At 46.6% G+C, this 21,412-nt stretch overlaps 1 protein-coding gene across 2 annotated transcripts; it reads left to right on the top strand.

Annotated features, from left to right (window-relative positions):
• The first annotated feature begins 6,440 nt into the window (after nt 1-6,440).
• On the top strand, nt 6,441-19,993 carry LOC124013075 (fatty-acid amide hydrolase 2-A-like). Of its 2 annotated transcripts, XM_046327225.1 has the most exons (11): nt 6,444-6,798; nt 7,885-7,967; nt 8,339-8,475; nt 8,993-9,202; nt 9,519-9,638; nt 14,485-14,620; nt 14,731-14,848; nt 16,293-16,412; nt 16,505-16,616; nt 18,979-19,167; nt 19,367-19,993. In XM_046327225.1, the coding sequence occupies exons 1-11, from the start codon at nt 6,607-6,609 to the stop codon at nt 19,594-19,596; spliced, it is 1,647 nt and encodes a 548-aa protein (XP_046183181.1). In that variant the 5' UTR covers nt 6,444-6,606; the 3' UTR covers nt 19,597-19,993. The 2 variants fall into 2 exon arrangements, with proteins under 2 accessions (XP_046183182.1, XP_046183181.1); XM_046327226.1 differs by lacking the exons at nt 8,993-9,202; nt 9,519-9,638 and having other exon boundaries at nt 6,441-6,798.
• Nucleotides 19,994-21,412: the final 1,419 nt, after the last annotated feature.

The raw sequence follows: 21,412 nt of genomic DNA, 5'->3' as shown, positions 1-21,412 counted from the left end.
CATACTGAGACAGAGGGGCGCTGTTTCACTGTCCAGACAGCATCAGATACATGTCTACACATACTGAGACAGAGGGGCGCTGTTTCACTGTCCAGACAGCATCAGATACATGGTCTACACATACTGAGACAGAGGGGCGCTGTTTCACTGTCCAGACAGCATCAGATACATGGTCTACACATACTGAAACAGAGGGGCGCTGTTTCGCACGCTCAGATGCTTTATCTGGTATTGATGCGTCTTTCTGTCTGCACGGGTCTATCTTATCAATATTTCAATATTTTATTTGGAGAGGCAAAGAGGTATGCTAGGGTGGGCCAGGCCCCCTTAGGCCCACAACCTCGACCCTGTGTAAATCACTTTAATTGTGTCAAGACCTGACCTCAGTATCTTTAGTAGAAGATCAACAAGTCGGAAAGCCTGAACGGTAATTCAATGAGGCCAAACACGCATGTTAAAAATGTATACATTTTTAAATCAAAGTTTATTTTATTTTCTATTTTGTAAAAAAATACATATACAACTGCATTTTGTCAAGGAACATAGTACATTTTACAAATCTTTTTCAAGATATTAATCAAAACAGGGATATTTCAAACATGGATTCCTCATCAAAACAGAGCCCCCCTCCAACAGAGCAAAACAACAATATCATCATAAAACTCTTCACTCTATGAATCCTAGCGGTTAAGAGCATTGGGCCAGTAACCGAAAGTTCGCTGGTTCAATTCCTCACACCGACTGGATTAAAAATCTGTTGATGTACCCTGGAGCAAGGCACTTAATTAACCCTAATAGCTCCTGTAAATCGCTCTGGATAAAAAGTTTTGCTAAATGACTAAAATGTCCATTTGGCTGATGAGAAGTAAGCATATAAACATACAGTTCTTTACTCCACCACCATTACGCTCTCCACTCCCAATACCTGCAGTAGAACCAACACAGAGTTAGACTGGTCACCGTCTCAGAGCCAAAAAGTGTATGGTGGGAGTGTTGAGTGGGATGTCTGAGGACAAACCTCGATCTTGAACAGCAGGTGAACATTCAGGCAGCTCACCCGCAACAGTATGAACAACACAGAGAATCAGTCCTACTCCTTACGCTGTGATCAGTGTTATTAGAGCAGTAGTCTTTTACCTAATATATAATAATAATAATAATATATGCCATTTAGCAGACGCTTTTATCCAAAGCGACTTACAGTCATGTGTGCATACATTCTACGTATGGGTGGTCCAGGGTGGTCAGTGGGGTGCCGTCCACTCATTTCCAGGTCCCCGCAGTAACATTGGTGGAGTGGAGAACTGTGGGTATATTTCTTACTTTTCATCAGCCAAAGAGTATGGTGGGATGTTGAGCATCTCAGGGCAATTCATTGGATCTGCGAGAAATAGGCCTCTCTGGCTACGTTTACACAGGCAGCCCAATTCTGATCTTTTGCCCAATAAGTGGAAAATAATCAGAAGTGGGCTGCCTGTGTAAAGGCTGCATGGTACTTTCTCTGCATTGCTGTTTAAGGAACTATATATACAGGAGGAAATCTAAGGTGGAATTACACAGAACAAATATATATATATTCAGGTCCATCCATTTGGACCTGATCCATATCATATGAAATGGATACCACATTTTGGGGACCTGTTTTGGCTAGTGAGCGCTACCTTCCAAGCTACTGGCTGAAATGATACAAACCTTTATAATGCATATTTAACACAATGTCTGTGGCAGGTAGCCTAGCGGATAAGTGTGTTGGGCCAGTAACCGAAGGTTGTTGGTTTGAATTCCTGAGCCGACAAGGTGAAAATCTATTGGTGTATCCTTGAGCAAGGCACTTATCCCTAATTACTCCTGTAAGTTGTTCTGGATAAGAGCATCTACTAAATATATATTCTCTCTCTTTTACCTGTTCCTCTCTGCTCTTTATGATCCTACTCTGTGGTCAGTCTCGGCCCACCAGTTGGGAATGGAGGACCTACTCTGTGGTCAGTGTTATTAGAGCAGTAGTGTATTACCTTGGTGGTCAGTGTTATTAGAGCAGTAGTGTATTACCTTGGTGGTCAGTGTTATTAGAGCAGTAGTGTATTACCTTGGGGTGGTCAGTGTTATTAGAGCAGTAGTGTATTACCTTGGTGGTCAGTGTTATTAGAGCAGTAGTGTATTACCTTGGTGGTCAGTGTTATTAGAGCAGTAGTGTATTACCTTGGGGTGGTCAGTGTTATTAGAGCAGTAGTGTATTACCTTGGTGGTCAGTGTTATTAGAGCAGTAGTGTATTACCTTGGTGGTCAGTGTTATTAGAGCAGTAGTGTATTACCTTGGTGGTCAGTGTTATTAGAGCAGTAGTGTATTACCTTGGTGGTCAGTGTTATTAGAGCAGTAGTGTATTACCTTGGGGTGGTCAGTGTTATTAGAGCAGTAGTGTATTACCTTGGGTGGTCAGTGTTATTAGAGCAGTAGTGTATTACCTTGGGTGGTCAGTGTTATTAGAGCAGTAGTGTATTACCTTGGGGTGGTCAGTGTTATTAGAGCAGTAGTGTATTACCTTGGGGTGGTCAGTGTTATTAGAGCAGTAGTGTATTACCTTGGGATGGTCAGTGTTATTATAGAGCAGTAGTGTATTACCTTGGGGTGGTCAGTGTTATTATAGAGCAGTAGTCTCTTACCTTGGGGTGGTCAGTGTTATTATAGAGCAGTAGTCTCTTACCTTGGGGTGGTCAGTGTTATTATAGAGCAGTAGTCTCTTACCTTGGGGTGGTCAGTGTTATTATAGAGCAGTAGTCTCTTACCTTGTTATTATAGGCAGTAGGTCAGTGTTATTATAGAGCAGTAGTCTCTTACCTTGGGGTGGTCAGTGTTATTATAGAGCAGTAGTCTCTTACCTTGGGGTGGTCAGTGTTATTAGAGCAGTAGTCTCTTACCTTGGGGTGGTCAGTGTTATTATAGAGCAGTAGTCTCTTACCTTGGGGTGGTCAGTGTTATTATAGAGCAGTAGTCTCTTACCTTGGGGTGGTCAGTGTTATTATAGAGCAGTAGTCTCTTACCTTGGGGTGGTCAGTGTTATTATAGAGCAGTAGTCTCTTACCTTGGGGTGGTCAGTGTTATTATAGAGCAGTAGTCTCTTACCTTGGGGTGGTCAGTGTTATTATAGAGCAGTAGTCTCTTACCTTGGGGTGGTCAGTGTTATTATAGAGCAGTAGTCTCTTACCTTGGGGTGGTCAGTGTTATTATAGAGCAGTAGTCTCTTACCTTGGGGTGGTCAGTGTTATTATAGAGCAGTAGTCTCTTACCTTGGGATGGTCAGTGGGGTGCCGTCCACCCATTTCCAGGTCCCCTCATTAACAGAGTCAGTCAGACCAATCCAGACTCTCTTGTTGAGGTTGAAGAACATTTTCTGTTTTTGAAAAAGATAAACATATATACGTATTCTGTTTGATTATATCTAACCCCTGCACACCCATATCATCTCTCTCTCTCTCTCTCTCTCTTACCTGTTCCATATTGCTGTTAATGATCACAAGGTCTGCTCCTCTCTCCAGACAGTCCTCTCTGCTCTCCTCCCAGGTTTACGTCTCAGTAGACAGGAAGTACTAAATCGATTCATACTTGTGACAGGTTACAGGACAGGGTTGTTGTGAAAGATGAAAATATGAATTGACGTCCAACTTCTTACACTGTACACTTAATGACCGAATACAGACACATGCTCGGGCCTGTGTGATAATGACATGATCATTTAGTGCGGTAGATTTACTAGCCTCCCACTGAGAACATTTCTCTCAGTCTGTAGTTGTTCTCTCTCTTCAGTACATTTGTTTTCATAAACTATGAATCTCGTTAAGACCTCATTATCTGCAACGACTAAAAAAAGAGAAGTTGCTCACTAAATTAGATAACATCAGAACTGCTAAAATAGTAAGAACAATAACTATAATGTTTACAGTAACTTTGAGCGCAGCAAGAATGTCACGTTGCCAAGCAACATCCAAAGGTAAGGCCAAGATGTAAATAGAAAAGTAGAAAATCTGGTGACCTGTGATGAAGACGGCACAGCATCAAGTCTAGTCAATGTAATGAGGGCCTTATACTCACAGTATTCAGACAGGCCTATGATCCCAGCCAGTAGGAGAACACACAGCATCAAGTCTAGTCAATGTAATGAGGGCCTTATACTCACAGTATTCAGACAGGCCTATGATCCCAGCCAGTAGGAGAACACACAGCATCAAGTCTAGTCAATGTAATGAGGGCCTTATACTCACAGTAGACAGACAGGCCTATGATCCCAGCCAGTAGGAGAACACACAGCATCAAGTCTAGTCAATGTAATGAGGGCTTTATACTCACAGTATTCAGACAGGCCTATGATCCCAGCCAGTAGGAGAACACACAGCATCAAGTCTAGTCAATGTAATGAGGGCCTTATACTCACAGTAGACAGACAGGCCTATGATCCCAGCCAGTAGGAGAACGCACAGCATCAAGTCTAGTCAATGTAATGAGGGCTTTATACTCACAGTAGACAGACAGGCCTATGATCCCAGCCAGTAGGAGAACACACAGCATCAAGTCTAGTCAATGTAATGAGGGCTTTATACTCACAGTAGACAGACAGGCCTATGATCCCAGCCAGTAGGAGAACACACAGCATTCACAGACACACTGCAGCAACTAGGAAGGGTCTCTTCCCTGAGCTCTCAGGCTCTGTAGACAAATAAGAGAGACTTGTGGTGTGTTATGTTGGTCAATTATTTGTAACAGTGTCTGCTGTCTCTTCTCTCTTGGTGCTGGTCTCACCGTCTCTCAGGGTGTCTGCACTGACGTAGATATCCACAATCCTCTCCTCCATCTGACCTCTGTCAAACTTTACCTTCTTGTTCATATCTGCTACTACAGCAAAAGTTGTAAGTATTTGTTGTCGGCAGCGGTCCTTTGAGGCATGGGTTGTAGCTATTGGGTAAAAAACTGTCTACTTCCATGAAGACACTCAAATTAAGGTATTGGAATGAAAAAAGCACGCCAGGTGTATGTTAAAGTAACTCTCCAGTGTTTCCAGATTTCTATAAATTATTACCTATAATTCATAAAAATATGAGTGAAATAGTTTAAGTTCCAAAAAATTCTAAATAAGTGCATTATGTTAAAATGCTTTTCTGTGTTGGAAAGGTGTCACCACAACAACAGAATGGGGCATATACCGGTCATAAAAATATGAACGTGAGTAGACTGCTGATTGGCCAGCTCATCCTCAGGAGTATGACATCATTCCTTATGAAGAAATAGCAAGCATGTTTTAAACAGTCTGTTTGAGATACAAGTTTGAGATGGAGACATATTTTTATGAAGACATATTTTTTCTCCAATTTATGCTTTGGCCACAAATTCGAGTAAAGAATGAGTCAACAACATTATTTGGGTCGAAATTAACAGAATATTAACTTTGTGAGATTTTCACTGGACAGGTGTTCATTTATTGGTTTCAAACTTTATTGTTATCCAAAGCAACATGAGTGGAAACCATTGAAGGAGCAAAGCAGCACAGATATTCCATGGCTCATCACATTCATTTTGTTCTGCGTCTGTATGGTTCGTTTTCTGTCAGTGGAGGCTGGTGGGAGGAGCTATAGGAGGACAAGCTCATTGTAATGGCTGGAAAGGAATTGTGGTCCCGCCTCCTGCCTCTCTATTGGATGGTTTTGTCTATCATTAAAGAAATGCAGGCTAATGAGAGATTGCTATTGGTGCTTGATAACCATTACAGGCAGCTCACTTATTATCAGTAAAGATCAAGACCAAAGCATAATGCAATGTGTTTAAAAAAAACTTTAGACATTTCCACAAATGAATAACTGTATTTTGAGCAGCCTACTCCTTCCTACTGTTCAAAAACAGTCCAAGTTCCTAAATAGTGCGTGTCTGCTTTTTTTGTGTGTGTACTGTCTCTGCGGGTCTGAATGGAGGAAGCTGAAGCGTTGGACTGGGATGTTTGCTGCCATCTAGTGGTAGTAAACGGAACAACGACACTGCAAAGACAGCGCTGTCTGCTACATTAAACTGCTGTATAACAATGCAATGTAATTGTTTCACTGTGTAGTTTCAACAGATAAGACCGTTTTCATTGTGATTGTGCCCTGACAACAACAAAAAAATGCAGTTTTGAGAAGTGCAGTAACTGCAGTCGACTGTGGTATTTTGGACCCAGTAATTGCTGCGTTCAACTGCAGTTGATAACTGCATTGTACTGCAGTTGAACTGCAGTTATACTGCACTCTAATTGCAGTTACACTGCAAAATTACTGTAGTAAAAAAAGTGTTTTATGTATACTGTAGTTATACTGCACTCTGACTGCAGTCTTTCTTCCGTAGCGGTGATATAACATATCTGATTGTATGGGGTCCCCTACGGAAATTCCGGTTAACTTTCATGCAAGAAACTGAGTCTGACATAACACCTGCAGCGAGCAGTGGCAGAGGTTCATTTTATTACAGCACACCCGTTGCATTCTGGGAGAGTGGATAGAGACTGAGCAGTGGATCTTTTTTAGTAGTACGGCAATTTCTGGCACCCGAAATCTCATGTCGAAATAGCTAGTCTTCCGCTATCGGTAGGAATGGCGCTGACACGGTTCGAGCGGTTCCTGGCCTCGATACTGCGGGGAGCGGTCAGGTTGCTGTTTGCCGTATTCCAGCTGCTCGCTCAGCGGCGGGAGGCCGACAGGTCGGTGAGGAGGCTCCCACCAATCACCAACCCACTGTTGAGGGTCCCCGCGATGCGGCTCGCCCGCATGATTCGACGGAGAGAGGCAGGTGAACTTTATTAAAGTGTTGTTAGGTAGTTAAATGCCACCCGGTAGATCGTGACATAACGTGTAGTCATACAGAAATGTCCGGGGTAAATGAAGAACTGCCAGTTGCTTGTTTTATTATGCATCGTAGCTCGGAATGTTTAGGGAAGAGAAAGATGCTGCAAGGTGACTCGGTGGCACTGACGAATGCTGGGATATGTAGGCTAGTAATAACTCACGACAGTAGTTTACTGACAGTAGTTTACTGTACTTCGTACCTAATAGTACTTGTATTACTCTGGGCCTACTTGAATAAAGTAGCCTATTGAATTATCATTTCATATAAAATACATTCAAGTTGGTTGTGTTTTCAAACACATCCTGTCACATCCCAGAGGATATACTGTCGTTTGATTCTCTATTCCATACAGGTCTCTGTTCAAAAGCAGTACACTACATAATAAGGTACCAGTTGGGACACAGATTTGTGTGGCTTTTGATGGTTGAGCCGGGCTCCCTGTTGAGAGGGATTTACTTCTAGAACGTAAACAATAGTGGCAGGGGGCCACGTAGAGCCACCGGAGGGGACTTGACTTAACCTGCACAAAGGTCACTGTAGTCAGAGGAGGCTACATCCCAAATGGCAACTGGTGACCTATATAGTGCACTGCTTTTGACCAAGGCCCATAGGGTTCTGGTTGAAAGTAGTGCACTATAAAGGGAATAGTGTGCCATTTTGGGGTAGAGACAGAGACAATAGGAACTCTTTCCCCCACTCCCGTTCTCTCTCTGCTATGTAACGTTACAGTGCTTTGAACATCTGGTAATGTCACTATACATCCTGCCAATTGTACTCTCAGATTAGCTTTTTACAGTGTTTACAGCCTACGAGAATAGACATATTCATCCTAAATATTCACGGTTGTGGTTCTCATTTCTTTTTTGGATTGATCATGTTTGTATCCCAAATGGCACCCTATTCTCTATGTAATGCACTACTTCTAGTCAAAGGTAGTGCACTAACAAGGAATAGGGTGGCATTTGGGGCACAGAATATCTTGATGAATTAGGCTGTAATTGATATAATTGCCCCTGTTCGCTCAGGTAACCAGTGTGGAGGTGGTACAGACCTACATAGACCGCATCCAAGAGATTAACCCTCTCATCAATGCCATGGTCAAGGACAGGTAAGAGAGAGAGTGTGTGTGTGTGTGTGTGTGTGTGTGTGTGTGTGTGTGTGTGTGTGTGTGTGTGTGTGTGTGTGTGTGTGTGTGTGTGTGTGTGTGTGTGTGTGTGTGTGTGTGTGTGTGTGTGTGTGTGTGTGTGTGTGTGTGAGATCGAGAGAGGACACCTACTTTCACTGTGCATTTCAAGTCAAGCCACACTCCCATCCTCCCTTTATCTTTTACCTCCTATTCTCTGTCTGTCTGTCTCTGTCTCTCTCTCTCTCTCTCTCTCTCTCTCTCTCTCTCTCTCATCCCTCCACCCATCTCTCTCATCCCTCCACCCATCTCTCATCCCTCCACCCATCTCTCATCCCTCCACCCATCTCTCTCAGGTTTTCATTGGCCCTGCAGGAGGCAGCCCAGGTGGATAAGCTGATAGAGGAGGAGACAGGAGGAGAGGATGTTCTGGAGGACAGGCTTCCTCTACTGGGTGTCCCTTTCACTGTCAAAGAGGCCTTCTCCCTCCAGGGTAGGCTGCTAATGCTACACCTTCTAATGATGGTTAGAATAGAGTCACTTTATTTCTATGAACCCTGGTACTCTGGTAAACAGGGTCACTGCCCTGACCTGCAGCAGTACTGCTGTCTGTTGTATTTCAATATTTGATGCAACGTTTGGTGCCAAAGTATGGAGTCTTGCGTCCAGGGCAGGCTACTAATGCTACTTATAGTGAGGATAATATGATCAACATGGCCAATACCCTGACCTGTAGTTGTGCCTGTGCTGCAATCAGTGTTCTTTCCCCACTGGTTGTCCTTGATGCAACGTTTGTTGCTAAAGTCTTATCTGTCTCTGTGCCATTCCCTCACTCTCAAGGTCTAAACCTGCTGAAATTGGAAACCTACTGAACTACTACAGTTTAAATAAAAGCCTTGTTTGTTCCAATGCCTTGTTCACTGTCCCCATTTACCATCCCCTCTCTCTCTCTCCCTCTCTCGCTCTCTCTCCTCTCTCTCGCTCTCTCTCTCTCTCTCTCTTCTCCCCAGGCATGCCTAACTCCACAGGGCTGGTGTCACGGCGGGGGGTGATTTCGGCAACGGACGCTCCCCCGGTGGCTCTGCTGAAGAGGGCAGGGGCCATTCCTCTGGGGGTGACTAACTGTAGTGAGCTCTGCATGTGGCTTGAGTCCCATAACCACCTGTATGGAATCACCAACAACCCATACGACCTGGAGAGAATACCAGGAGGAAGCTCCGGTTAGTTACACCGCTGTCATTCTCCAATGGAATGGAATGGAATGGATGGTCTCAATGGAATGGAATGGATGGTCTCCAATGGAATGGAATGGAATGGATGGTCTCCAATGGAATGGAATGGATGGTCTCCAATGGAATGGAATGGATGGTCTCCAATGGAATGGAATGGATGGTCTCCAATGGAATGGAATGGCAACAGAATGTTTGGGATACGGTGGAATGGAGCAGATAATAGAATGTTACCTCTACTGTCAACCTTCAATATATTGTTACTACCATCTAGTATGACCTTTATCTCTCTGTCTGTCTCTCTCAGGAGGGGAGGGCAGTATTTTGGGGGGCGGTGGTTCCGTGATAGGGGTTGGCTCTGATGTTGGGGGCAGTATTCGCATCCCAGCATTCTTCAACGGCATCTTCGGCCACAAGCCAACATCAGGTGAGGGCGTCCATTCTGACACCTGTGTGTGAGTGTTGTGTGCATGGAGGTTTGTATCTATCCCACGTTGTAGAGGGACACGTCCTATGAGACACTCACACCAATCTGCTCTCTCTGTAGGATGTAACTGGGCCAGTTCCTTCTAATCGTGTGTGTGGTTGTGTTTAATTGCAGGTGTGTGTGTATTTTAATATTTGGTATGTTATTAGTATCCCCATAAGCTGTTGTTAAAGCAACAGCTACTCTTCCTGGGGTTCAACACAGAACATGAAACATGATACAGAACATCGTTAGACAAGAACAGCTCAAGGACAGAACTACAATCATTTAAAAAGGGCACACAGCTTTCATGTCAATACAATACACACAAACTATCTAGGTGAAAAGGGGAGAGGCGTTGTGCCTTGAGGTGTTGCTTTATCTGTTTTTTAAACCAGGTTTGCTGTTCATTTGAGCAACAGAGTTCCATTGAATAATGGCTCTATGTAATACTGTACGCTTTCTTCAATTTGTTGTGGATTTGGGGACTGTGAAAAGACCCCTGGTGGCATTTTGTTTTTTATATATTTTTATTTCACCTTTATTTAACCTGGTAGGCTAGTTGAGAACAGGTTCTCATTCGCAACTGCTACCTGGCCAAGATAAAGCAAAGCAATTCAACACATACAACAACACAGAGTTACACACGGAATAAACAAAACATACAGTCAATAATACAGTAGAACAAAATAAAACAAGAAGTCTATATACAGTGAGTGCAAATGAGGTACGATAAAGGAGTTAAGGCAATAAATAGGCCACGGTGGTGAAGTAATTACAACATAGCAATTAAACACTGGAATGGTAGATGTGCAGAAGATGAATGTGCAAGTAGAGATACTGGGGTGCAAAGGAGCAAGATAAATAAATCAATACAGTATGGGGATGAGGTAGGTAGATAGATGGGCTGTTTACAGATGGGCTATGTACAGGTGCAGTGATCTGTAAACTGCTCTGACAGCTGGTGCTTAAAGTTAGTGAGGGAGATATGAGTATCCAGCTTCAGTGATTTTTTGCAGTTCGTTCCAGTCATTGGCAGCAGAGAACTGGAAGGAAAGTCGACCAAAGGAGGAATTGGATTTGGGGGTGACCAGTGAGATATACCTGCTGGAGCGCGTGCTACGAGTGGGTGCTGCTACGGTGACCAGTGAGCTGAGATAAGACGGGGCTTTACCTAGCAGAGACTTGTAGATAACCTGTAGCCAGTGGGTTTGGCGACGAGTATGAAGCGAGGGCCAACCAACGAGAGCGTACAGGTCGCAATGGTGGGTAGTATATGCGGCTTTGGTGACAAAACGGATGGCACTGTGATAGACTGCATCCAATTTGTTGAGTAGAGTGTTAGAGGCTATTTTATAGATGACATCTCGGAAGTCGAGGACCGGTTGGATGGTCAGTTTTACGAGGGTATGTTTGGCAGCATGAGTGAAGGATGGTTTGTTGCGGTATAGGAAGCCAATTCTGGATTGGAGATGCTTAATGTGAGTCTGGAAGGAGACTTTACAATCTAACCAGACACCCAGGTGTTTGTAGTTGTCCACATATTATAAGTCAGAACCGTCCAGAGTAGTGATGCTGGACAGGCGGGCAGGAGCGGGCAGTGATCGGTTGAGGAGCATGCATTTAGTTTTACTTGCATTTAAGAGCAATTGGAGGCCACGGAAGGAGAGTTGTATGGCATTGAAGCTCGTCTGGAGGTTAGTTAACACAGTGTCCAAAGAAGGGCCAGAAGTATACAGAATGGTGTCGTCTGCGTAGAGGTGGATCAGAGAATCACCAGCAGCAAGAGAGACATTATTGATGTTTACAGAGTAGAGAGTCGACCCGAGAATTGAACCCTGTGTAGAGACTGCCAGAGGTCCGGACTACAGGCCCTCCGATTTGACACACTGATCTCTGTCAGAGAAGTAGTTGGTAAACCAGGCGAGGTAGTCATTTGAGATCCCAAGGCTGTCGAATCTGCCAATAAGAATGTGGTGATTGACAGAGTCGAAAGTCTTGGCCAGGTCGATGAATATGGCTGCACAGTAATGTCTCTTATCGATGGCGGTTATGATATCGTTTAGGACCTTGAGCGTGGCTGAGGTGCTGTGGCCAAGATTGAACTGTTTGGCCTGAATGCCAAGAGTCATATATGGAGGAATCTGGCACCATCAGTGAAGCATGGTGATGACAGCATAATGCTGTGGGGATGTTTTTCGGCGGCAGGGACTGGGAGACTAGTCAGGATTGAGGGAAAGATGAACAGAGCAAAGTGCAGAGAGATCAAAACCTGAGTGCTCAGCACCTCAAACGGGGGCCGAGGTTCACCTTCCAACAGGACAACAACCCTAAGCACACATCCAAGACAACGCAAGAGTGGCTACGTGACAAGTCTCTGAATATCCTTGAGTGGCCCAGCAAGAGTCCGGACTTGAACCCTATCGAACATCTCTGGAGAGACCTGGAAATAGCTGTGCAGTGATGCTCCCCATCCAACCTGACAGAACTTGAGAGGATCTGCAGAGAAGAATGGGAGAAACTCCCCAAATGCAGGTGTGCCAAGCTTATAGCGTCATACCCAAGAAGACTCAAGGCTGTAATTACTGCCAAAGGTGCCTCAAAGTATTGAGTAAAGGGTCTGAATACTTATGTAATTCAGATATTTTCATTTTTTAAATTTTTTTATACATTAGCAAACTTCTTTTTTTTAAACTGTTTTTGCTTTGTCATTGTGGGATATTGTGTGGAGATTGTTGAGGGGAAACCAACTATTTAATCTGGTTTAGAATAAGGCTCTAACGTGATAAAATGTAGAAAAGGTTAAGGGGTCTGAATACTTTCCGAATGCACTGTAAGTTGACTATGTAAACAATTTGGGATTTTCAACACAATGTTTCTTATCAAAAGAAGAAGTGATGCAGTCAGTCTCTTCTCAACTGTTAGCCAAGAGAGACTGGCAGCATAGTATTTATATCAGCCCTCTGATTACAATGAGCGACAGCTTAACTATGTCTTTCTTTGCAACACTTGACCACATGATTGGACAATAATCAAGATAAGACAAAACTAGAGGCTGCAGGACCTTCTTTGTGGAGTCAAAAAGCAGAGCATCTATTTACTACAGACAGACCTCTCCACATCTTTACAACCATTGAAGCTGTATGTTTTGACCATGACAGTTTACAATCTAAGGTAACATCAAGTAATTTAGTCTCCTCAACTTGTTCAACAGCCACACCATTCATTACCAGATTCAGCTAAGGTCTAGAACTTAGGGAGTGATTGGTACTAAATCCAATGCTCTTAGTTTAAGATGTTCAGGACCAGTTGATTACTGGCCACCCATTCCTAAACAGACTGCAACTATTTGTTAAGGGTTTCAGTGACTTCATTAGCTGTGGTTGCTGATGTGTATATGGTTGAATCATCAACATACATGAACACACGTCCTTTGTGTGTGTTTGTGTGGTTTTGTTTGCTTGCAGGTGTGTGTGTGTTTCTGGGTGTTCTACTGATGTTGTCCATTATTCTCCCTCTAGACAGGTGTAGTATCTAACATGGGTTAGTTCTCCCCTCTCTCTCTGTAGGTGTAGTATCTAACGTGGATCAGTTCTCCCCTCTCTCTCTCTGTAGGTGTAGTATCTAACGTGGGTCAGTTCTCCCCTCTCTCTCTGTAGGTGTAGTATCTAACGTGGATCAGTTCTCCCCTCTCTCTCTCTGTAGGTGTAGTATCTAACGTGGGTCAGTTCTCTCTCTCTGTAGGTGTAGTATCTAACGTGGGTTAGTTCTCCCCTCTCTCTCTCTGTAGGTGTAGTATCTAACGTGGGTCAGTTCTCTCTCTCTGTAGGTGTAGTATCTAACGTGGATCAGTTCTCCCCTCTCTCTCTCTGTAGGTGTAGTATCTAACGTGGGTCAGTTCTCTCTCTCTGTAGGTGTAGTATCTAACGTGGATCAGTTCTCCCCTCTCTCTCTCTGTAGGTGTAGTATCTAACGTGGGTCAGTTCTCTCTCTCTGTAGGTGTAGTATCTAACGTGGGTTAGTTCTCTCTCTCTCTCTCTGTAGGTGTAGTATCTATCGTGGGTCAGTTTCTCTCTCTCTCTCTCTCTCTCTCTCTCTCTCTCTGTAGGTGTTGTATCTAACGTGGGTCAGTTCTCTCTCTCTCTCTGTAGGTGTAGTATCTAACGTGGGTCAGTTCTCTCTCTCTCTCTGTAGGTGTAGTATCTATCGTGGGTCAGTTCTCTCTCTCTCTCTCTCTCTCTCTCTCTCTCTCTCTCTGTAGGTGTAGTATCTATCGTGGGTCAGTTCTCTCTCTCTCTCTCTCTCTGTAGGTGTTGTATCTAACGTGGGTCAGTTCTCTCTCTCTCTCTCTCTCTCTCTGTAGGTGTAGTATCTAACGTGGGTCAGTTCTCCTCTCTCTCTCTCTGTAGGTGTAGTATCTAACGTGGGTCAGTTCTCCTCTCTCTGTAGGTGTTGTATCTAACGTGGGTCAGTTCTCCTCTCTCTACAGTATAGATGTAGTATCTAACGTGGGTCAGTTCTCCTCTCTCTCTCTCCTTTTCTCTCTCTCTCTAGGTGTAGTATCTAACGTGGGTCAGTTCTCTCTCTCTCTCTCTCTCTCTCTCTCTTTTTCTCTCTCTCTCTAGGTGTAGTATCTAACGTGGGTCAGTTCTCCTCTCTCTACAGTATAGGTGTAGTATCTAACGTGGGTCAGTTCTCTCTCTCTCTCTCTCTCTCTCTCTCTCTCTCTCTCTCTCTCTCTCTCTCTAGGTGTAGTATCTAACGTGGGTCAGTTCTCCTCTCTCTCTCTTTTTCTCTCTCTCTCTAGGTGTAGTATCTAACGTGGGTCAGTTCCCCCCGGCCTCGGGGCAGCAGCCTGGTTTCCTGTGTACAGGCCCAATGTGTCGCTACGCCCAGGACCTGCTGCCCATGCTCAGAGTTATGGGAGGAGCCAACGCTGACAGGTACAGAGGGGCAACAAAAAAACAACAACATGCACAGATGAACATTGACTAGACGTTAATAACACCCAGATATGACCATGTCTTCTCTCTCTCTGCCTCCCCATCTGCAGGTTGTCTCTGTCATCTGAGGTGGATCTGAAGAGACTACGGTTCTTCTCTGTTCCTCACGATGGAGGCTCTCCTCTGGTGTCTCCTGTTGACCAGCAGCTAGTCCTGGCTCAGAGGAGGGTAAGAGAGAGAGGGGGAGGAGGGGAGGGAGACAGGAGAGTTCCTCTGGTGTCTCCTGTCGACCAGCAGCTAGTCCTGGCTCAGAGGAGGGTAAGAGAGAGAGAGAGGGAGGAGGGAAGGGGGAGGACGGGAGGGAGACAGGAGAGTTCCTCTGGTGTCTCCTATAGACCAGCAGCTAGTCCTGGCTCAGAGGACGGTAAGAGAGAGAGAGAGGGAGGAGGGGAGGGAGACAGGAGAGTTCCTCTGGTGTCTACTGTCGACCAGCAGCTAGTCCTGGCTCAGAGGAGGGTGAGGAGGAGGGGAGGGAGACAGGAGAGTTCCTCTGGTGTCTCCTGAGGAGGGAGGGAGGGAGACAGGAGAGTTCCTCTGGTGTCTCCTGTCAACCAGCAGCTAGTCCTGGCTCAGAGGAGGGTGAGGAGGAGGGGAGGGAGACAGGAGAGTTCCTCTGGTGTCTCCTGTCAACCAGCAGCTAGTCCTGGCTCAGAGGAGGGTAAGAGAGAGAGAGGGGGAGGAGGGGAGGGAGACAGGAGAGTTCCTCTGGTGTCTCCTATAGACCAGCAGCTAGTCCTGGCTCAGAGGAGGGGGGGAGACAGGAGAGACCAGAGTCCTGGCTCAGAGGAGGGGAGAGGACGGGGGGAGGGGGAGGGAGACAGGAGAGTTCCTCTGGTGTCTCCTATAGACCAGCAGCTAGTCCTGGCTGGCTCAGAGCAGAGTCCTGGCTCAGAGGAGGGTGAGGAGGAGGGGAGGGAGACAGGAGAGTTCCTCTGGTGTCTCCTATAGACCAGCAGCTAGTCCTGGCTCAGAGGAGGGTAAGAGAGAGAGAGGACGAGGAGGGGAGAGACAGGAGCGTTCCTCTGGTGTCTCCTGTCGACCAGCAGCTAGTCCTGGCTCAGAGGAGGGTAAGAGAGAGAGAGGGGGAGGAGGGGAGGGAGACAGGAGAGTTCCTCTGGTGTCTCCTATAGACCAGCAGCTAGTCCTGGCTCAGAGGAGGGTAAGAGAGAGAGAGAGGGGGAGGAGGGGAGGGAGACAGGACAGTTCCTCTGGTGTCTCCTGTTGACCAGCAGCTAGTCCTGGCTCAGAGGAGGGTAAGAGAGGGAGGAGGGGAGGGAGACAGGAGAGTTCCTCTGGTGTCTCCTGTCGACCAGCAGCTAGTCCTGGCTCAGAGGAGGGTAAGAGAGGGAGGAGGGGAGGGAGACAGGACAGTTCCTCTGGTGTCTCCTGTCGACCAGCAGCTAGTCCTGGCTCAGAGGAGGGTAAGAGAGAGAGAGAGGAGAGTGAGTTGGAGAAAGAAAGGGGGAGATGGAGCAAAGGAGGTAGAGAGAGAAGGAGATAAGAGATGAGGGAAATGGTTGAATCAGGAGAGACTGAGGAAGATTAGAAGATGGAAATAGAGAGAGGGAGGGAGAGAACGTTAGAGAATTCAGTGTCACCATGTCTTCCCCAGGTGGTAGAGCGTCTGGAGGCAGACCTGGGGGTCAAAGTTCAGCAGTTGAAGATTCCTCAGCTCAAATACTCCTTCCAGATCTGGAGTGCGATGATGGGAGCCCCGGGGAAGGATGGAAAGGTGTGTATCTATTTGTGTGAGTTTTTGCTTGTCTCTGAGTGCTTGAATGTATAGTATTGCCTTAATGGTCTAAATGCCTGTTTGTCCAACAGCAGCCCACATCGTTTGCAGAGCTGATGTCTGACCATGGGAAGAAGGTGTGGCCTCTATGGGAGATGGCTAAGTGGACTGTGGGACTCTCCAAGCACACCGTGGCTGCTATAGGTGTGTGATTGTTATGTGTTGGTTATGTGATGGTGTGTGATGGTTTAAGGACATGTAGTAGGCCTCCCCTACTTCTCTGTTCCTCCCTCCTTTTCTCTCTCTCCCTGTCCCCCTCTCCCTTTTCAACTATGTCATGTTGTCTATAACTGAGGATAATGTTATATTGTTTTTCATTTAACTCTGTGCTCTTGAAAGTGGGGCACATTGTTGTAAATGAAATAACCAGAACTCCTCTCAGTTCTGGTCCTGGTAGAGATGTTTCACTGGTCCCGACCCACGTCAGACTGGGACTGGGAGTGTGTTGGTACATACAAATGACTGTCCTTTTTCCCTCTCGTTGCCACTCTCTCTCTACCTCTACCTCTCTACCCCTCTCTACCTCTCTCTACCCCTCTCTACCTCTCTCTACCTCTCTCTACCCCTCTCTACCCCTCTCTACCTCTCTACCTCTCTCTACCTCTCTACCCCTCTACCTCTCTCTACCGCTCTCTCTCTCTGCCTCTCTCTGCCTCTCTCTGCCTCTCTCTGCCTCTCTCTGCCTCTCTCTGCCTCTCTCTACCTCTCTCTACCCCTCTACCTCTCTCTACCCCTCTACCTCTCTCTACCCCTCTACCTCTCTCTACCTCTACCTCTCTACCCCTCTCTACCTCTCTCTACCCCTCTCTACCTCTCTCTACCTCTCTACCGCTCTCTCTCTCTACCTCTCTCTACCTCTCTACCCCTCTACCTCTCTCTACCGCTCTCTCTCTCTACCTCTCTCTACCGCTCTACCCCTCTACCCCTCTCTACCCTCTCTACCTCTCTCTACCTCTCTCTACCTCTCTCTACCTCTCTCTACCTCTCTCTACCGCTCTACCTCTCTACCCCTCTACCTCTCTCTACCCCTCTCTACCCCTCTCTACCCCTCTCTACCCCTCTCTACCCCTCTCTACCTCTCTCTGCCTCTCTCTACCTCTCTACCCCTCTACCTCTCTCTACCGCTCGCTCTCTCTGCCTCTCTCTGCCTCTCTCTGCCTCTCTGCCTCTCTCTACCCCTCTACCTCTCTCTACCCCTCTACCTCTCTCTACCGCTCTCTCTCTCTACCTCTCTCTACCTCTCTACCCCTCTACCTCTCTCTACCTCTCTCTCTCTGCCTCTCTCTACCCCTCTACCGCTCTACCCCTCTACCTCTCTACCCCTCTACCTCTCTCTACCTATCTCTAACCCTCTCTACCTCTCTACCCCTCTACCTCTCTACCCCTCTACCTCTCTCTACCTCTCTACCCCTCTACCTCTCTCTACCGCTCTCTCTCTCTCTGCCTCTCTCTACCGCTCTCTCTCTGCCTCTCTCTACCGCTCTCTAACCCTCTCTACCCCTCTACCTCTCTCTACCCCTCTCTCTCTCTGCCTCTCTCTACCGCTCTCTCTCTCTGCCTCTCTCTACCGCTCTCTCTCTCTCTGCCTCTCTCTACCGCTCTCTCTCTCTCTGCCTCTCTCTACCGCTCTCTCTCTCTCTGCCTCTCTCTACCGCTCTCTCTCTCTCTGCCTCTCTCTACCGCTCTCTCTCTCTCTGCCTCTCTCTACCGCTCTCTCTCTCTCTGCCTCTCTCTACCGCTCTCTCTCTCTCTGCCTCTCTCTACCGCTCTCTCTCTCTCTGCCTCTCTCTACCGCTCTCTCTCTCTCTGCCTCTCTCTACCGCTCTCTCTCTCTCTGCCTCTCTCTACCGCTCTCTCTCTCTCTGCCTCTCTCTACCGCTCTCTAACCCTCTACCCCTCTACCTCTCTCTACCGCTCTCTCTCTCTCTGCCTCTCTCTACCGCTCTCTCTCTCTCTGCCTCTCTCTACCGCTCTCTCTCTCTCTGCCTCTCTCTACCGCTCTCTCTCTCTCTGCCTCTCTCTACTCTCTCTCTCTGCCTCTCTCTGCCTCTCTCTGCCTCTCTCTCTCTCTCTCTGCCTCTCTCTACCTCTCTCTCTCTCTCTCTCCTCTCTCTACCGCTCTCTCTCTCTGCCTCTCTCTACCGCTCTCTCTCTACCTCTCTCTCTCTGCCTCTCTCTACCCCTCTACCTCTCTCTACCTCTCTCTACCCCTCTACCTCTCTCTCTGCCTCTCTCTACCCCTCTACCTCTCTCTGCCTCTCTCTACCCCTCTACCTCTCTCTACCTCTCTCTACCCCTCTACCTCTCTCTACCTCTCTCTACCCCTCTCTCTCTCTGCCTCTCTCTACCCCTCTCTCTCTCTGCCTCTCTCTACCCCTCTCTCTCTCTGCCTCTCTCTACCGCTCTCTCTCTCTCTGCCTCTCTCTACCCCTCTCTCTCTCTGCCTCTCTCTACCGCTCTCTCTCTCTGCCTCTCTCTACCGCTCTCTCTCTACCTCCTCTCTCAGGTCTGGTCCTGGTAGAGATGTTCCAGAGGTCCCAGCCCACCCAGTTCATCCTGCAGCAGAAGGAGTCTCTCCAGAAGGACCTGGAGGAACTGTTGGGGACAGACGGGGTGCTGCTCTACCCCTCTCACCCGCACCTCGCCCCCAAACACCACCATCCCCTCTTCACCCCCTTCAACTTCTCCTACACTGGTCAGTGGTGCTTTATCTAGCTTGGTGTCAGTGGTGGAAGGTAGGCAGTAGTTTGCAGAGCCTCATATGTTCTTTACCTGGTCAGGATAATATCTATCCCTAAATGACAGCCATTGCCTGAAGTACAGATCCTAAACTTTCTTTTGGTGTCAACATTTTTATCAGCTCTGACACGGTACCCTTCTCTCATCCCTCACAGGTATCTTTAACATTCTGGGTCTTCCGGTGACCCAGTGTCCGTTGGGGCTGAGTGCGGAGGGTTTACCCTTGGGACTGCAGCTGGTAGTGGGGAAGCAGCAGGACCGTCTCTCCCTGGCCACCGCTGTGTTCCTGGAGAAGACCTTCGGCGGTTGGAGAGACCCGGGGAGCATCGCCACGGCCACCACCCATCTAGATACCTGGCGCGGGGCGTCAACGACCGCATCGTGAATATACAGAGATGTTTATTCTGGGAGGAATGAAAGTCCTAGAAGACAGAGGAATGTATGCACTGACACAGACAGGCAGACACACTCACACTGTCTGTTTGCACATGCCGTCCTGTCAGTCGTCCAGCCTTCTCATTCGTTCTTTAACAGCAGACTGTCGCCAGGTTACTGAGTCACTCGTCCACTACAGTATGTCTGTTGTGTCTTCGTCACAAAGTGCCCTATGCTTGTCCAAAGAGCCTTTATGTGTCTTGTCATTGTGTGTTCCTGGCTTGTGTCCCAAATGACTCCCTATATAGTACACTACATTTGACCAGAGCCCTATTCCCTACATAGTGCCCTACATTTGACCAGAGCCCTATTCCCTTCATAGTGCCCTACATTTGACCAGAGCCCTATTCCCTTCATAGTGCCCTACATTTGACCAGAGCCCTATTCCCTTCATAGTGCCCTACATTTGACCAGAGCCCTATTCCCTTCATAGTGCCCTACATTTGACCAGAGCCCTATTCCCTTCATAGTGCCCTACATTTGACCAGAGCCCTATTCCCTTCATAGTGCCCTACATTTGACCAGAGCCCTATTCCCTTCATAGTGCACTACTTACATATTGCACTACTATGGGTCCCGGTCAAAAGTAGCGCACTATATCGGGAATAGGGTGCCATTTGGGATGCAGGTGGTGACTGTCCGACAGCTATATGTTGCGTCAGGGTTTTGATGTGTAATGTCCAATAAGGTTTTCTCTCTACACTGTATTTGTCCACTACTAATGAGATGTCGGAACCTGATTGGAGAGAGACGGTATTATGAGAATGTCATGTGTTATGGTGTAGTCCATGTTCAAATGACGGGTAATTGATGGGTGATATACCACCACGTCTCTTCAATGCCTGGCGCTTTTTCAACAAGTTAACGTGATCTACTGTATAAAGACATGTGCATATTATGATCATTTGAAAGGATATCGTTGATAATGTTTCATATTAAATGTCAATGGTTACTGTCCTACAATTATGCCAGAACAAATATTATAATAAAATGTACATTATACTGAGGACAACATTGTATTTCCTAAGTGTGTTTTTGACATTTTCTCCGTGAAACTGACCATTATATTTCCCCGTAGCAGCAATGGAACACTTCAGGCTGGTTTCCCGGACACAGATTAAGCCATTGAGCATGCTTGTAAATCCAAGAGTGTCCTTAATCTGTATCTGGGAAACCGACCAACAATCTCAGAAATGTAGGCTAATCTTTTCTGCTGACAATGTCTTCTTCAATTTGACCACCGGGGGGAGTATATGCTCCAATTACATTTTATCAATAGCATAGAATGTCTGGTTGTCATTGCAAAGGTGGTGTGCTGTTCAGATCTATGATTGAAAGAGAAATGGAGAACCTGAGCTAGTCGATTCAGTTTTTGTTTGTGTTCTCAATCAAATGTATTTAGAAAGCCCTTTTTACATCAGCTGATGTCACAAAGTGCTCTACAGAAACACAGCCTAAATCCCCAAACAGAAAGCAATGCAGATGTAGAAGCACGGTGGCTGGGAAAACGTTGGTTCCTGTGACTAAATCATCACAGATTGGAGTGTTGCGATTCAGAATGAAATCACGCAATGATGTCCTCATTCACCACGCACACACCAGTCCCATAATAGGAATCCGTCATCACTCAGGGCCGTGGATTTATGCCGCCTTCAAAACAACTGGGAACTCAGAATTCTCCGACTTCCGACCTCAGTGCGTTCAAACCAACCGGGTTCAGAAAACAAACGAGCTCCGACTGGGTAAAAATCATTCTAGAGCTCCGA

This window comes from Oncorhynchus gorbuscha, linkage group LG24 (genome assembly GCF_021184085.1).
Source record: "Oncorhynchus gorbuscha isolate QuinsamMale2020 ecotype Even-year linkage group LG24, OgorEven_v1.0, whole genome shotgun sequence".
Classification (NCBI taxonomy): Eukaryota; Metazoa; Chordata; class Actinopteri; order Salmoniformes; family Salmonidae; genus Oncorhynchus; species Oncorhynchus gorbuscha.
This window is presented reverse-complemented; position numbering and strand designations above follow the sequence as displayed.

Coding starts and splice junctions, on each gene's coding strand:
- LOC124013075 (XM_046327225.1), top strand. CDS start 6,607: ATGGCGCTGACACGGTTCGAGCGGTTCCTGGCCTCGATACTGCGGGGA. Junction 8,476..8,992: donor AGAGGCCTTCTCCCTCCAGG/GTAGGCTGCTAA, acceptor TCTTCTCCCCAG/GCATGCCTAACTCCACAGGG. Junction 9,203..9,518: donor AATACCAGGAGGAAGCTCCG/GTTAGTTACACC, acceptor TGTCTCTCTCAG/GAGGGGAGGGCAGTATTTTG.